The sequence below is a fragment of the Odocoileus virginianus genome, chromosome 1, assembly GCF_023699985.2.
Source record: "Odocoileus virginianus isolate 20LAN1187 ecotype Illinois chromosome 1, Ovbor_1.2, whole genome shotgun sequence".
NCBI classification, from domain to species: Eukaryota; Metazoa; Chordata; class Mammalia; order Artiodactyla; family Cervidae; genus Odocoileus; species Odocoileus virginianus.
In genome coordinates, this window is record NC_069674.1 from 40,189,227 (window position 1) to 40,205,843 (window position 16,617).

A 16,617-nucleotide genomic window follows, 5' to 3' on the forward strand; every position below is an offset into this window, starting at 1 on the left:
TCTTTGAGCAACAAATTACAAAGAAACTCTATGGGACTAAAAACAACTGGGTGCATGTGCAGTTGGAGCAAATTATGGACAAAAAGATACAAAGAGCCGCAAAACCCAACCGCCACCTTTGAAGATCTGGGAGGAAAAAGTGGGTGTTGGGAGTGAAAGCAGGGTACTGCATATGCCCCCTGCACTGAACAGCATTCAAGGGGTAGGCAAACCACCTAAGCCACCGCTCTAGCTCAACCCCTGGACATACCCCTACTCTCACTCCATGTAAGGACCCAACTCATCTCTCCAAACATTTCATCTCTACATACTCCAGCATGCGCCTTGGAAAAACAAAAACGATCTCTTCTACCATTATCACAGCTAGGAAAATGAACAGTAATTCCACAGCCTCACCTATTACATTCAAAGGTCCCATTTGTCCTAAAATGCAGCCCCCACTTTTTTGGTTACACTGGATCTTTGTTGTGGCTTACACAACAAAGACACATGTACCCCAGTGTTCACTGCAGCACTATTTACAATAGCTAGAACATGAAAGCAACCTAAATGCCCATCGACAGATGAATGAATAAAGAAGCTGTGGTACATACATACAATGGAATACTGCTCAGCCATAAAAAGGAACGCATTTGAATCTGTTCTAATGAGCTGGATGAAATCAGAGCCTATTATACAGAGTGAAGTAAGTCAGAAAGAGAAATGTAAATATCATATACTGACACATATATACGGAATCTGAAGAGATGGCACTGATTAATTTATTTTCAGGGCAGCTATGGAGAAACAAACATAGAGAACAGACCTATGGGCACAGTGGGAGGAGAGAGAGGAGAAGAGATGTATAGAGAAAGCAACACAGAAACTTACAATACCATTCGTAAAATAGATAGCCAAGGGAATTTGCTGTGTGGCTCAGGGAACTCAAACAGGGGCTCTGCAACAGCCTGAAGGGTTGGATGGAGAGGGAGGTCCAGGAGGGAGGGGGCATGGGTGTCCCCTGTCTATGGCTGATTCTTGTTGATGGATGACAGAAAACCACAAATTCTGTAAAGCAATTATCCTTCTATTTAAAAATTTTTAAAAAAGACCCCCCCAAAAAATGCACTCCCCCTTTTTTTCAGTTGCCCTGGGTCTTTGCTGTGGCTTACAGGCTTTCTCTAGTTACAGTGCAGGGGGGGGCTTCTTTTGTTATGGAGCACAGGTTCTAGAGCACACAGACTCAGCAGTTGCGGTGTGCAGACTCTCTAGTTGAGGCACGTGGGCTTAGTTGCACCGTGGTGTGTGGGATCTTAGTTCCCCAATCAGGGATTGAACCTGCAACTCCTGCATTGGAAGGCAGATTCTCAACCACTGGACCACCAGGGAAGTCCCCTAAAATGCATTTTATCATTTTTTTTTCAATCAGGGATCCAATCAAGGTTTACTTTTGCAACTAGTTATTGTATCTCTTTAGTCTCATTTAATCTAGAACAGTTCTTGGCCTTTTCCCCCCTTGTATTGATTTTTTTTTTAAACAGTTCAGACAAGTCACATATTAGAATGTCCACATTCACCTGGCCGTTCCCTCCCAGCACTGCTCAGTTTTCTCCTTTATCTCCCGTGTGTCCCGTCACCTATCAGGAAAGTCTAGAGCTTGATTAAACATTCTTGGGCAGAGGAGATCATAATTTTTATCTGTTCTTCCCCACAATACTGTGAACTCCGTGAGGGCAGGGACCGGACCAGATCTCTCCTGTGTCCCGATTTATTCCGATGCCCAGAACATTTGTCAAAGAGATTAAGGCAGGAAGGAATAGGATGGAAGCAAAGCTGCCTTTGAGAGGTGCTGTGGCCTGGCTCACACTCCACAACAGCTGTCACACCTGCCATTGCTAAGCACCTCACAAGCACACTGCGCTCCTGTTGGCATCTTCTCCGTTTAGGTGTCCAGGGGGCATTTGCAGGTTTGATTGAGGAAGAGTTCTGCCCTCTGCTTCGATGCTTGGTGGCAGAGCAAGACCTAGACACAGTAACCTTGCCCTCCCCTGGAGAAGCAGCTTCCTTCCTGGCTCCCCTGAAGCTCCCTGTGGTCCCTTTAGGTGCTGAGACCCTGGCTGGCTTCAAGGGGCTGTCTCCTCCATCCTGCTCTTCCCTACTGCTGCTGGATGTGGGTGGGGGTCAGGACTGGACCAGGAGGTGGAGGAGGATGGAGCAAGCTCCACCAGATGGACTGGCTAACCGACCCTGCTGACGTCAAAAGAGACCATGTGACCTTAGCTGGCTTTGTCTGGTGTTTCCAGCCTGTGGCCAAAATCCCTCCTGATTGCGACTGAGTGGGACCACAAAGCCCGAGGTCTCCGGAGGTTGGGGTCTGCTCTTTTTACCACCCTATCCACAGGAGCCCAAATAAGAAGAGTCCAAAGTGGAGCTGCTGCCTACTCCCAATGGTGTCACTGTCTGCTTGACTTTCTTGCAACATAAGCAGGAAATGCTGCTTTTGTATACTAAATACACACTCATGATAAAAAATAAAACACCAAGGCAACAGAAACTCTCATTCACTGCTAGTGAGAATGCAAAGTCCCAAAGTCCATCCACTTTGGAAAACAGTTTGATGTTTTTTTATAAAACTCAACACGCTCTTACTACACAATCCAGCAGTCAGGCTCTTTGGTATTTATGCAAAGGAGTGGAAAACATGTCCACACAGAAACTTGTACACAGATGCCTATAGCAACTTTATTCACAATTGCCAAAATCTGGAAGCCACCAAGATGTCTTTCAATAGATGAATGGATAAATAAACTGTGGAACAATCAGACAATGAAATATTATTCAGCACTAAAAAATGAGCCATCTGTTGTACACCTGCAACTTTTATAATATTGTGCATCAACTACACTTCAATAAAAAATTTTTAAAAAAGAAATAAGCAGTTGAGCTACATAGAGGAAACTTAAATGCACATTACTAAGCGAAAGAATCAACCTGAAAAGAATACATACTATGCGATTTTAATTATATGACATTCTGGAAAAGACAAAACTATGGAGACAGTAAGAAGATCAGTGGTTGCCAGGAGTTGAGGGCTGGAATATGAACAGGTGAAGCACAGAGGACTTTTAGGTCAGTGAAAATGTTCTGTGTAATCCTTAACAGTGGACACCTGTATTTATATGTTTGTTAAAACCCATAGAAGGGACTTCCCTGGTGGTCCAGTAGTTAAGAATTTGTACTTCCAAATCAGACAGAACAGATGGTTCCATCCTTGGTCAGGGAACAAAGATTCCAGAAGACATCAGGCATGGCTAAAAAAATCCCCAAATCCCATAGAATATACAACACCAAGAGAGAACCCTAGTGTAAACTGTGGGTTTGGGTAAGTACAACGGGTCAACGTAGTTTCATCAACTGTAACAAACGCACTCCTCTGGTAAGGGATGTCGATAATGGGGGAGGCTGGCAGGGTAGGGGGTGGGTGCGTGGGGACAGGGAATATACAGGAAATGTCTGCACTTTCCCCTCAGTTTTGCTGTGAGTCTAAAACTGCTTTTAAAAATAGTTTCTTTTTAGAAAGTCTGCTTAAAAATTGACATCTTATGTATTATTTGTAAATTCAATTCTTAGTTATTATTACTGACTTAAAACCAAAGCAAAACAAGGACTTCCCTGATAGTCCAGTGGCTAAGACTCCAGTGCAGGGGGCCTGGGTCCAGTCCCTAGTCATAGAACCAGATTCCATAAGCCTGAAAGTAAGACCTGGAGCAGCCAAATAAGTAAATAAATAAATACCTTTAAATAAATCAAGTTTCTGCCTTATGTCACAGGCCATCACTGGGTCTGATTCTATTGACTGTTGTCTTTCTGGATGATGGGTCACTTTATCTAGGTTTTTTTTTTTCCCCTCTTTTTTTGTGTCTATATTTAGTCGAGTTCTCCAGAGAAACAGAACCAACAGGAGGTATGTGTCTTTGTTTGTTTATTATGAGGAATTAGCTCACATGATTATGGAGGCTGACAAGCCCCAAGATCTGTGGGGTGAGTTCGCAAGCTAGACATCTAGGAGAACCAACAGCGCAAGTTCCAGTCCAATGGCAGGAAGAAGTCAATGGCCCACTTCAAAGGCAGTCAGGCACGAGGGATTCGATACTGAATTCCAGACACAGTGTGTAAAGAATAGCAGTGGCTGAAGTAAAGGGTCAGGGCACCCAGGAAATGGAGCATCCTTGCTTGTCAGCTGTTGGTTCAGCACATCTGGCCTGTGGGTGAGCTGTGTTGTGGCGCTAGATTCAGTTCCCCACAGACAGCAGGGCTGGACCTTCCTCTGGTGGGACTGGCCTCTGAGTGTGTGAGAGTCTCGTGCAGCAGGCTGTGCCCCTGCACCTTGGTGGGTGGTGCACTCTGCCCTTTCACCTTCTCACTGCAGACGGCCACGTGCTGGCCGTCGCTGTGGCCTGGGGACCCCTGTAGTGCTCTCTCGATAGCCCTGCTGTCAGGACAGAGGGGCTTCACATGCCTGTCCTTCAGGAGGTCTTGGCTCTCCTGCCACAGCCCCAGTGGCACGTGGTATCAGGCCTGGCATGGTTACTCTCAGGCTCCGGGAGCCCCACATGCTTCAGCCTCAGACCCAGGTCTCACTCACTGGTCCCCTCAGGGGCAGACAGTCACTGCTGGGTGCTTACTGCACAGCTCCTGTCGTCGGAGGGTCTCTCAGGCCCCTGTTCCTCACTCAGAGCCTCAGTAGTATTCTCCATCTTCTGCACCAGCCTCCACTCTTCCTCATGAGCACTTGGTGATGGCCTTGGAAAACAGTCAGGGGGTGTGTATAAAGTCCCCTGTGCCCAGGGCTCCCAGGCACCTGCTGGTTTGCCACCAAAGGCAGTGGCAGAGCTGGCTTCAGGAGCTGCCTATAACCCCCACACCACCACCCACCCCTGCTCTTGGTTTAATATCCTGCTGTCTCTGTCTTGGAACCCTTGACAATTTTTGAACAAGGGGCCTCACATTTCATTTTGCTCTGCGCTCTGTACATGATGGGTTTCGCTGGTGGCTCAGACAGTAAAGAATCTGCTTGCAATGCAGGAGAACTGGGTTCGATCCTTGGGTCAGGAAGATCCCCTGGAGAAGGGAATGACAACCCACTCCAATATTCTTGCCTGAAGAATCCTCATGGGCGGAGGAGCCTGGTGGGCTACAGTCTATGGGTCGCAAAGAGTAGGACACAACTGAGCAACTAAAACAGCAACACAACCGTAGGTGATGTAGCTGCTCCTGGGCAGTGGGCTGAATGGTCCTTGCCTCAGTTTCCTCTGCTGGTTCTGTCTTCACCTGCTGCAGTTCTGCCTTCAGCATCAGAGAAAGAGGCCAGGATGGTCACCACAGGGACTTGGCTGAAACCACCCCAGGAACTTGGAGAACTGGGCTCTGTGGGTAAAATGACCTTCCCTTTCTGGTAGGACTCAAATACACACCAAAACTGAGTGTGACTTATCACACAGCCAAAGATGAGATCAAGATAATGGCTACAACCTGGGCACTCAAAAAAAAAAAAAAAAAATCATGACACTATCAACAGAATGAAAAGGCAACCTACAGAATGGGAGAACATATTTGTAAATTATACATATGGCAAGGCATTAATATACAGAATATGTAAAGTCTTCCGAAAACTCAACAACAAAAAGCCAGACAACTCACTTAAAGAATAGATTAGGGTTAAACAGATATTCCTCTGTTCAAGGAAGACATACAAATGGCCAAAAGCACAAGAATAGATGCTCAACAGCACTTTTAGGGAAATGCGAGTCAAAACCACAACGAGGCACCGCCTCACACCCATTAGGACGGCTATTATAAAAACAAACAGAAAATAACATGTTGGTGAGGATGTGGAGAAATTGGAACTGTTCTGCATGGCTGGAATGAATGCAAAATGGAGCAGCCATGGAAATGGTGCAGTATGGAAGTTCCTCAAAAAAGTAAAGCCGTATTATTGTCTGATTCAGCAATTCTATGTCATAGAATATGCACAAAAAGATTGAAAGAAAGGACTCACCAATGTTCATAGCAGCATTATCCATGATAGCCAAAAGATGGAAGCAATCTAAGTGTTCATGGATAGAAGGATGGATAAACAAAGGAATATCATTCAGCTCCAAAAAGGAAGGAAATTCTGACACATGCTACAACCTGAATAGACCTTGAGGACATTATGCTAAGTGAAATAAGCCAGACACGAAAGGACAAATACTGTATGACTCCACTTTTGTGAAGTTTCTAGAATAAGCAAATTCATAGAGACAGAAAGCAGATAGATGGGTGCCAGGAGCTGGGAGTGGAGGATGAGGAGTTAGTGTTTAATGGGGACAGTTTCAGTTTGGGAAGATGAAAAAGTTCTGGAGATGGATGGTGGTGATGGCTGCATAGTAATAGGAATGCACTTTGTGCCTATGAACTGTATGCTTAATTAGTTAAAGTGGTAAACTTTATGTTATATATATTTAACATGATTTTTTAAGAATTTCAGGACGTGACATGACAGTGAGTAGCACAGGACCCACAGCCAGGTAGAATGGGCATCAACCCTGGCTCCCTCTCCCCGAGGAAGTTACTCAACTTCTCTGAGCTTGTCTCCTCTTGTGAAAAATAGCAAAAATAATAGTACTTACTTCAAAGGACTGCTGTGAGAATTAAATAATGATCTTAATAATGGCACCCGATACCTCCTGGAATCCTGACATAACTATCCTAAGCCTTATTTATCCTTGTTTGGTTACTGTGCCCTTTTCTGTATTAGGGAAATGCCCCACCTTCTGAGTGGGGAATACAAGAGAACACCAGACAGCACTTTTCCCAGCCTCCTGTGATCTGGGGTGATCGGGGAGATTGGAATGATCTGGGCTCCACTAAGCAGATGCAATCCCCACTCTGCTATCAGATCCAGCATTTCTGGTGGGGAGGGGCGTGGTCCTCCCCAAAGCCAGCTGAGTGGGGTTTCTCCCTGTGCCCTATTATGCAGGTTTCCTAAGCACTGAGAATGCCCCCATCCCTCCCAGTCCATCACTTTTCTGCTGGGTGACAATAGTTGGTGCCTTGGATGCTGCCTGTTATCTCCCAAAGCATCCATTTTGCCTTCCTTCTTACTAACAGAAGCCGGGTGGCTTGGTTGGCAATGTGCCCAGATCAAAATATTCATCTTCCTGGATTCCTGCAGCCAAGGGTGAAAGCCACTGGGCGGGGCTCCTGGGAAAGCTTAGCCAACAGGATTGTGGTGGCGTAATTCTCGGGCCTTCTTCCCCTTTCCCTTTCTCCCTCTTCCTTAAGTCTTCACAGCAACCAGACTATCTTGAACACGAACTTGGGGGGATGCAGGAGGGGAGGGGAGGTGGTGGCACCATCCGGAACTGTGAAGTGACCAGCCTGAGGACAGAAAACCAAAGGCCCTCAGGGCCCTTGACATGAAGATTGGAGTCCTGCAGCTTCTTTTTTATGTAAAAAGGCTACTCAGTGTTTATTTTGTTATATTTTATATTTGTTTTATTATATTTTCACAACTGCTATTTAACTTATTAAACTATCATTTTAAAACCTAGTTCTTTATCTTGTACATCATATTAGTATCTTTATAAACACGGAAGATTTGAATTCTTTTACTACATCTTCCAACATTTAAACTGCATTTATAGGTGTAATACATTTGGTTTCCTTTTGAAGTACTTAATTATCCAAATTAGCAAAGAAAAAAACCACCTTGAGCATTAAACAGTTCTGATAGACTTTTAAATATGTTGAACCTAAAGTTCTCCTAAATGTTTAAACACAATATATAAACTTTATAGTATTTCCATTTCAAACCACAAGTCTAAATCACTTTTTAACTACAGAATTTTAAAAGCAGTTACTGGGTGGAAACAAGGAATTACTAAAAAGGGGCACAAGGTACTTGGGGTGAGGGACACGTTCTAAAATTAGATTGTGGGGATGTTTGCACTGCTCTGAATTTGCTAAAAAATTACTGAATTGTATGATTAAAACAAGTGAATTTCATGGTATGTAAACTATGTCTCAATAAAGCTTACACACCATGAAATTCACCTGTTAAAAGCTATTAAAAAAAGAATGCAGGGACTTCCCTGGCAGTTTCTGAACCAGTTAAGACTCTGAGCTCCCAATGCAGGGGGCCTGAGTTTCATGCCTGGTTCGGGAACAAGATCCCACATGCCCTAACTAAAAATCCCGCACACCACAACTAAGACCTGGTGCAAATAAATTAAAAAAAAAAAAAAAGGAAATGCAAGGAATTACCTGGCAGTCAAGTGGTTAGAGCTCTGAGCATTAACTGCGGAGGGCGTGGGTTCGATTCCTGGTCAGGAAACTAAGATCCCTGCATGCTGGGCAGTGCAGCAAGGGGAAAAAAAAAAAAAATGCATACCTAAGCCAAAGAGAGAGAGAAACCTAGTGCACATTTTAACAGCCGACTCGGGTCAATAATGGCCAGGCTGGCCTGGCTGCAGACAAAGTCCTTTTGGCCTGCCGCAGAGGCCCCCATCTTGGTCCTGCACAGAACAGTCTGCCTTCCTTTCAACATAAATGAATCCTCAGCTACATAAACATCTTTTCTGTCCCCATCTGATCATCTCTGTATGTGATAGGCATTCTGAACTCCTGTATAGACTTCCCAGGCCCATATAACTCTCAGGGGTAGGAAAGTGGCCCTGCTGGAATTTCGATCATTCCATTCGGCTTTCCTGACTTCTAACCATGGCTCAGTAGGCCCATCTACTCAGAGCCCCTCTGGATTTCTATTGTTGAAACCGGCTCCTGCCTGAGGTTTCTCCTGCTTGCTACTGAACACATTCTAAACAGCAGGGTGGGTACCTGGGGCTGAGAGCTCAGAACCCTGTGGCATGATGGGGTCAAATGCCAGCCGTATTAAAGCAAATGAATCTCAAGTTTGTAAATGCGAGGTCCCTGGGGGCCTTGGCTAGGGCAGTTTCTGGTTAAGGGTGGGAGCAGGAGTCTGATGACACGTTTGGAGGGGGAAGTGATTGGACAGGTCACAGAAGCATAGACTACTTTCACAAGTGAATTAGGAGGGAAGGAGAGGGTGGCAAGGATGTGCTCTTCAGGGACTGGTGGATGAGGAGGATCCAGGCAGCCAGAAGAGCTGTAAGAAGCTCTTTTCCTCTAAGGGGGAAAGGAAGAGCAGCCATGGGGCTTAGACAGCCTGGCTGGGGCTGGATAGATGTGGACAGGACCAAGGATGGAACCAGCAAGGAGTGAGGGTGCGGGCAGGTATCCTCCACAGATGTGCGGACAGCATGGTGGGGCTGAAGTGAATATCTTCAGCACCTAACGATGATGTTCAGTGAGAAGCTGCTTGTCAAGTGACTGGATGATTACTGATGCCGGGCCAGGATGCAGAGTCACCAGCTCTGGGCAGTGTGTGCAAATTAATTAACAACCCCACTGAGGAGTCACACTCCAGGGCCGCTTTTGTTTTTGTTTTGGCAATGTGGCATATGAGATCTTAGTTTGCCCACCAGGGATTGAACCCTTGCCTCTGTGGAAGAACTGAGGACCACCAGGGGAGTCCCCAGGGCCGGGTTTTGGTTGGCCCTTTCTTCATGGATTTATGCATTCATTCAATACATGTCTTCTGAGTTTTGAAGCTGCAGACCAGACCCAGTACCTCTGGGAGAGCTAAGGAAGATTCCCATGGGGACCACAGGGTGAGATTTGGTGGCACAGGCCACAGGCAAAGGAGTACTGGAAAGGCAGCGTGGGGGTGGTAATGAGAAACTCAACGTGGCAGGAAAAATCCCAGCCAGGAGACTGAAAAGCAAGTTAAGACCAGACTGTGAAGGAGCTGCCTGGTCACTATGGGTGACCAAGAGGTTGTACAGCTTGGGAGTTACAAAACCACATGACTTGGTGAATGACCATTCCAGAAATACCAAGAAAAAACCTGGGCCAAGTAACCAGTTCAGAGGCTGCTGCAAAAGGCCAAGCCAGAGTTGTTGCGGTGGGGAGGGAGAGCAGGCCTGGGGACGGGGAGGCCTGGGGAAGAAGGGTAGGTGGCAGAGCTCTGTCTGAGGGTTTATTCTTGAGGAGAGACCCAGTGGGCAGGGAGGAGCCACTGGAGTTAGCTCTGGAGTTAGCTCATGGAGCTCTGGAGTTAGCATGGGCCTGGAGCTTGGTTGAGAAGTTACCTGAGAATCTGAGCCATGAGAGTGAATAAGGCTGACCATAGCCAATGTGTAGGGAACAAAACAAGATCAAATGTATGACTACGACAGGACAAAAGTGTGGAACAGTTCAAGAGGAAAAGCTCAGCGTTGGAGAAATGGGAGAGAAAAGTCCAGCCCATCAAGGAAGCAGGAGGTGGTTCCTGATGGAGAGTCATATCAGGGAAGACGTGGCCTGGAGAAAGCTCATGGGTGTGTGGGTTGTGATGTCATTGCGGGTCTCAGCAGAAGCCAAGTGGCAGAAGCAGAAGCGAGGCCCTGGGCAAGAAGCACATATGAGACAAGTTACCATCTTCGATCATCTACCATAAAAAAAAGTAGCCTATTTTTATAATTTTGAATAACCTGACTTTTCCCCCGTTACAGTCTCTCTAGAGACATTTTTGAAGTAAGCACTTGTTTATAATACGCTCCATGGACAAAGTCACAGACTTCTGCTTGCCAGCTGGTGGTTGGTATAGTACACCTCCAGCTAACCAGATCAGGGCTCTGTTGAATTCAGCTGGATTTGCTTTTGGTCAGAATCATCCAAATAAGGCACTGGACAGTCTCACATTCCTGAGGTTCTATGCCTGCTGAAGTTTTACTTGGTAAGGAAGTCCTATTCAAGAGATAATGCTAATACAGGATCCCCTGCAACACTGGCTCCCCCTTGAACAAACAGAACACGTGCACGTTTATTTTCTTGAGTGTACACATGGTATACCTGTGTGAAGTGAGAGGATGATAGTAAAGAGAAGACTAGACTTTGAATAGTAATGTGAGGGAAGCCATAAGTGATGCTCTTATTATCCATTCATTTATTTCTTAGGAGGGGTTCCTAACTGCTTTAAGATTGAGAGTGAAGGAGATAGAAGTTGAGGGAGTTTACCCCTGAGGGCCTTGGGTCATTTTTTCTGTATCAGATAAGGACAAGCAGCTTCCTCAGGGTCACAAAGCAAAAGGTGATGTGGAATGAGCAAAAAAAAAAAAAAAAAAAAAAACCCCGCAGTTTCCAGTTCTGGCTTTGTTAATACTCCTAAACTGGTTATTCTGAACAAGCTATTTAACATGGAAGATGCTCACTTTCCACTTTTCTGTAAATGGGGATTATGGGCTGGTTGTGAGAACAAAACCACACTCTATAAATTCTGAGCACATGTAAGCTCACAATGCCATTATTAATGATGGCACGATGCCAGACACTGGATTTCATCAGTCATAAATTCTCACTTGCTTCTCAGATTCCTATCCTGGTTTTGCAGATGAAGAAACTGAGTTTCAGAAATATATTAAATAACACTCTGAATGTTGCAACTAAGTGTTGGAGGATATATAGATTTTCTTCTCAAGGTTTTCTGAACAAAAGACCAGGGTCATATAAGTGCATTTAGTACTAGTAATAAAAAAAGCATTATTAATATCTTTGACTAAGGGAATTCATTTTTAAGTTGTGGCTTTGTCTTTCACCCAGAACTCAATTCTGCCTCTGAAAGAGGGGGTGCGGGGTAGAGAATTTAAAAGATTTAAAAGGAAGGCAAAAGTGCGCAGTGTGTCTTTATAGGTAAGAATCTGCCAGCCTCTTGCTTTAATGTCTTCCTCCTGGAGAAAATTCAAGTAGAGTATGCAAGATATTTTCGGAAAGTAGGACATTTTGGAAGCATTTCATAACCTCTCAGACTAGAAGGGAGAGGGGTAAGCAGAGAGGGAGGCGACTGAGCCTCAACCTCATCTGCAGTGAGAAAATGGTGATGTTCAAGGCCACCTAGCCTTCCAGAGAGGCGCGCTCCGGGGACCCCAAGCGACCTTGGCGGGCGGCGCGACCTTGAGGCCTGTGTTCGCCTCAGTTTCCCCCTCTGAGCAATGGGGAGACGTCCTGGTCGCCAGGCAGGGCAGGTGCACGGCCCTCCAGCTCCCACCGGCCCACCAGGGCGATCGCCACGCCCGATCCTCGTCCCCATAGCCATCGCTAGCGCGCGACCCCACGCCGCAGCGCAGAGACCGAGCCCGCGGGCGGGAACCTGCCCGCATCGCCCAGCACGCACGCGCGTCTCCAGTCCTGCCTCTCGGGCGCCATCTCTACTCATAGGCCAGCCATTCCGTCACTTCGACTGACCCCTGGTCGCGATTGGCCAGAGATGAGGCGCGCGACCGGCTGTAGGCGGGGCTTGGACTGGCTATAAAAGAGGAGGGCGGCGGGGCTCGTGCTGCCTTGCAGACGCCGCCACCCCGGAGCCTTCCTTGCTGTCTAGCCATGGTCAACCCCACCGTCTTCTTCGACATCGCTGTCGACGGCGAGCCCTTGGGCCGCGTCTCTTTTGAGGTTGGGGCAGGCGGCGACGCGCCGGGTGGGCCCGAGCGGTCGGCGGGGGGAGAGGCCGAGTAACCGGGTGCAGGCACCCTGCTTGAGGAACGCGGGCGGCGCGGCGCCATTTCCTGACGAGGGGCCATTTTGGGAGGCCGGGGGCGGCGGGTAGACAAAGGCGGGGCGGGCGGGGGAGGGGCTGCCGCGCCCTTCCGGCCGCGCACGTGCTCGGGCTGCTATCTGTTGGTCGCCACGCGGGACCGCAGGCCCCATAGGGTCGACAACGCCCTAAACGGAAGGCAGACGCCGGCTTCAGGGCGCTGCGACAGTCCCGAGGCCACCCTCGAGTGCTCGGAAGCGGCTCCCTTCGCGCTACCGCGACGGTCGCACCTGAACACTGCTTTTCCCGCCCCGGGCGCGTCAGGGTCGGTGGGGATAGCAGCCTCGCCCTGGTCCCGGAGGACGCCTGCTGGTTCAGGGTTGGGTTATAGGGCTGCGGGGCTGGCAGACTCCAGGGTTTCCCCAGATATCTTAAAATTTTGAGATGTAGAAGGAGGTCCCTCGTGCCCCTCCCCGCCCCCACCCCCACCCCGAGCGGAAATGTGCAGGCGGCCTTGCCTCCGCTGGCGCTGAGGCCCGCCTTCCGCTGCGGTGACGGTGGGTGGGAGGCGCCCGGGCTCCTCCCGGTTGTCGTCCTGCAGAATGGACTAGTCCAGACTGGCTCCGCGGCAGGCCCCCTCTGATGGTGTGTTAACTAGTTAAGGGATGTTAGGAGTACTTATTAGTCAGTTTGTGGTTACAGCAAGGTAGCTAAGTAAGTCGGCGTGCTCTTGAAACGGTAAATGCGATTCCGTTCCGGTTAACCGGTAGGTCGTGAAGTGTCCAGTCGCTAAATCGTGTCCAACTCAGACCGCATGGACTGCAGCACGCCAGACTCTTCTGTCCTGTTGTCTCACTTAGGGTGTAGCCCTAGGTGGTTTTATCCTCCTCAACGACCTCTCAAAAGCTGCCAGTGGTTAGTTTTAGGATCCTGTCCCAAGGATGGATAGGCCCCCATGCAGATCATGAGGGCAGTGGGTTTCCTGCCATGATAACTCTGTCCGTGTTGGAGGCACATAGAAGACGCCTTAACCCTTGTTAAGAGAGAAAACGTTAGGTCCTATTGAGTCTATATTTGCATTGTAGTCAGAGCTAAGAATTGGTAAGGGCCCATGTGGAAGCTTGCCCTGAGGTAAAACTCTTCGGAGAAATAATACATCCTATTGATCCACGCCCCACTTTTATCTGTAGTCAGCTGATAATTGATCGGGGGTCACGTGGAAACTTGGCCTGAGCCTAACGCTTTCTAGCGTGTGTCTCGGGTTAGCCAGAGGGCTTAATGGAAATGAGATAGGATCTCTTGGCATATCCGTTGGTGAGAATTGAGGTGGAACTGCCAGTACGGACTTTTAACTTTAGTAACGGTTTACAAGGGAAGCGGGTGAGTACAGGGTTTGAGAAACGTTAGATTTAGGAGAGACCATATGTTTTACACACAATACTTAGAAGCTAAGTAACTGTATCTAAGAAACATACAGGATTTCAATAGATGATTTAGTCACAGGTCTCTGGAATAGTTCATGAAATATTTTAAAGGGTTTGTTTAAGTGTGATGTTAAAGCGTTTTGGGCCAAAATGTTTTATATATGCAGGAAAGGTTTGAAGCAGTTGTACTAGAAACCAATCTTTATTTTTTACCCCACTACTAGGTAAGGGACCTGGAAACCAAGAAGTGACTGCTCATCCAATCCGTAAAGCTATGTTAACAGATTGGAGGTAGTAGCATTTTCATTACCAGTGACTAAAATTACATCTGTTTACTCCCTGATCAAGCAGGAGTACTTGGTATTCCTGAAAATCTTGTCGATAGGTTCAAACTGAAGTTGGGGGAGGTGATGTACATTTGAGAAGCCATATATCTGTTCAGAAGTAGGTGTGATAACACATAAAAGTTTTAAGTCACTTTTTAGAAGCCTCACACTATTTGAGTCATTGCTGGTTCTGGATTTTTGGCACGTCTTTGGGTCTCATGTTGCTAACCCAACACCACAGGACTTAAGGCTGTCATGAACAGTTCTTATTTGGGATTCAGAGCAATTACTGAAAGAAGCATTCTGTTCCTGTGAGAAAACGAATTTATGATTCAGAAACCCCTAAAGACAAGGGTACTAAGCAACAAAATATGCAAACAGATGTTAATTAACTGTCATTTTTCTCTTACAGCTGTTTGCAGACAAAGTTCCAAAGACAGCAGGTTAGTTTGTTTAACAAAGGTATTCTGGTTATTAACTGGTGTGTGTGTGTGTGTCTATATATATATATATGTATATACTTTATTTTAACAGAAAACTTTCGTGCTCTGAGCACTGGGGAGAAAGGATTTGGTTATAAAGGTTCCTGCTTTCACAGAATAATTCCGGGATTTATGTGCCAGGTATGAAATTGACTTGGGTTGTCTTAATTTAGGATTGAACTAGAATACTCCAACATGTGTATATATGGTTTGTCTGCACTGGGACCAGTCTGCTGTTAAAATATTCTGGCCCATTTGTTTATTTTACAATTTTGCACTGATAGGATGCCGTCTAAGTTGCTATAGTTCTATAGTGTTATTTAAAAAAAAAAAAAAATATGTGCACATATGAAGTGCTGTTCTACCATTTTGGTTCCATGTGACCTTCTAGTTTTATTTATTTAATATTCATTTATTTGGCTGCGCTGGGTCTTGGTTGCAATGTGTGGGATCTAGTTTCCTGACAAGGAATTGAACCTGGATCCACTGCATTGGGAGCACAGTCTTAGCCACCGGACCACCTGAGAAGTCCCTTGACCACCTTGTTTTGAACTTGAGTCTTAAAGTTTGAACTTGCAGACATGGCATGTTTTCTGGCTGTGTTGCCAAAAGTGACATGTTTTTCTTTATGTTCACAGGGTGGTGACTTCACACGCCATAATGGTACTGGTGGCAAGTCCATCTATGGTGAGAAATTTGATGATGAGAATTTCATCCTGAAGCATACAGGTCCTGGCATCTTGTCCATGGCAAATGCTGGCCCCAACACAAACGGTTCCCAGTTTTTCATCTGCACTGCCAAGACTGAGTGGTAAGACAGGATGTGGCAAAGGCGCTTTCCCTTCTGTTGCCTGCTCTAAGATGGTGGAAGGGCTGGATCATAGTTTAAATTTCTGTAGTGTGCTTATAGAAAGTGCATGGAGATACTCTAGCAAAACAGGGCATTTAGCTGATTGGTTTAGTTAAGAGTGGTGCTTTCATCTAATTTGCTTGTGGTTTGTTGGCTCTTTTTAAGGGGTCCATTCTAAAATTAGGATTCTTAACAGTGGAGACTCTCTTAATGTTTTTTAGACTGGCTTAAAGCAATCTATTGGTGTTGCCAATGTTTTTTAGGTAGAAGAATAAAATGTTTCCAGTATTTAACATCTCTGGTCACAGGTAGTAATGTTTATTATTCTGTTTCTAGGTTGGATGGCAAGCATGTCGTCTTCGGCAAGGTGAAAGAGGGCATGAATATTGTGGAAGCCATGGAGCGCTTTGGGTCCAGAAATGGCAAGACCAGCAAGAAGATCACCATTGCTGACTGTGGACAAATCTAATAAATTTGACTTATGTTTTACTTAACCACCAGACCATTCCTTCTGTAGCCCAGGAGAGCACCCCTTCACCCCCATATGCTCGAAATATCCCATAATCTTTGTGCTCTCGCTACAGTTCTTTGGGTTCCATATTTTCCTTATCTCCCTCCAAGTTTAGCTGGATTGCAAAGTTAAATTTATGATTATGAAATAAAAACTAAACAATTATCTGTCTTTGTTTGCATTAGCGTATTGATGTAGGTTTCATTTTAAGCAGCAACAGGTTACTTCTAAGACAAAAGTTGTGTTTACTTAAAATTCCAGAGCACTTTGCTTTTTTTCTTCCCTAACCCAAAATTGGTGATGACCAGGTAAGCCTGGCTTGCTGCAGTCCGTGGGGTTGCAGAGTCAGACACGACTGAGCAGCTAAACTGAACTGACCCAAGAATGAAGTGTTGATAATGGAGTATCCCA

The 16,617-nt window shown here is 46.3% G+C and overlaps 1 protein-coding gene across 2 annotated transcripts; it reads left to right on the forward strand.

Moving 5' to 3' along the window:
- Window positions 1-12,410: 12,410 nt before the first annotated feature.
- On the forward strand, window positions 12,411-16,189 carry PPIA (peptidylprolyl isomerase A). Of its 2 annotated transcripts, none has more exons than XM_020893289.2 (5): window positions 12,411-12,531; window positions 14,776-14,806; window positions 14,898-14,986; window positions 15,484-15,656; window positions 16,032-16,189. In XM_020893289.2, exons 1-5 carry the CDS (start codon window positions 12,463-12,465, stop codon window positions 16,162-16,164), a joined length of 495 nt encoding a protein of 164 aa, XP_020748948.1. In that variant the 5' UTR covers window positions 12,411-12,462; the 3' UTR covers window positions 16,165-16,189. The 2 variants fall into 2 exon arrangements, with proteins under 2 accessions (XP_020748948.1, XP_020748949.1); XM_020893290.2 differs by lacking the exon at window positions 12,411-12,531 and adding an exon at window positions 13,241-13,258.
- Window positions 16,190-16,617: the final 428 nt, after the last annotated feature.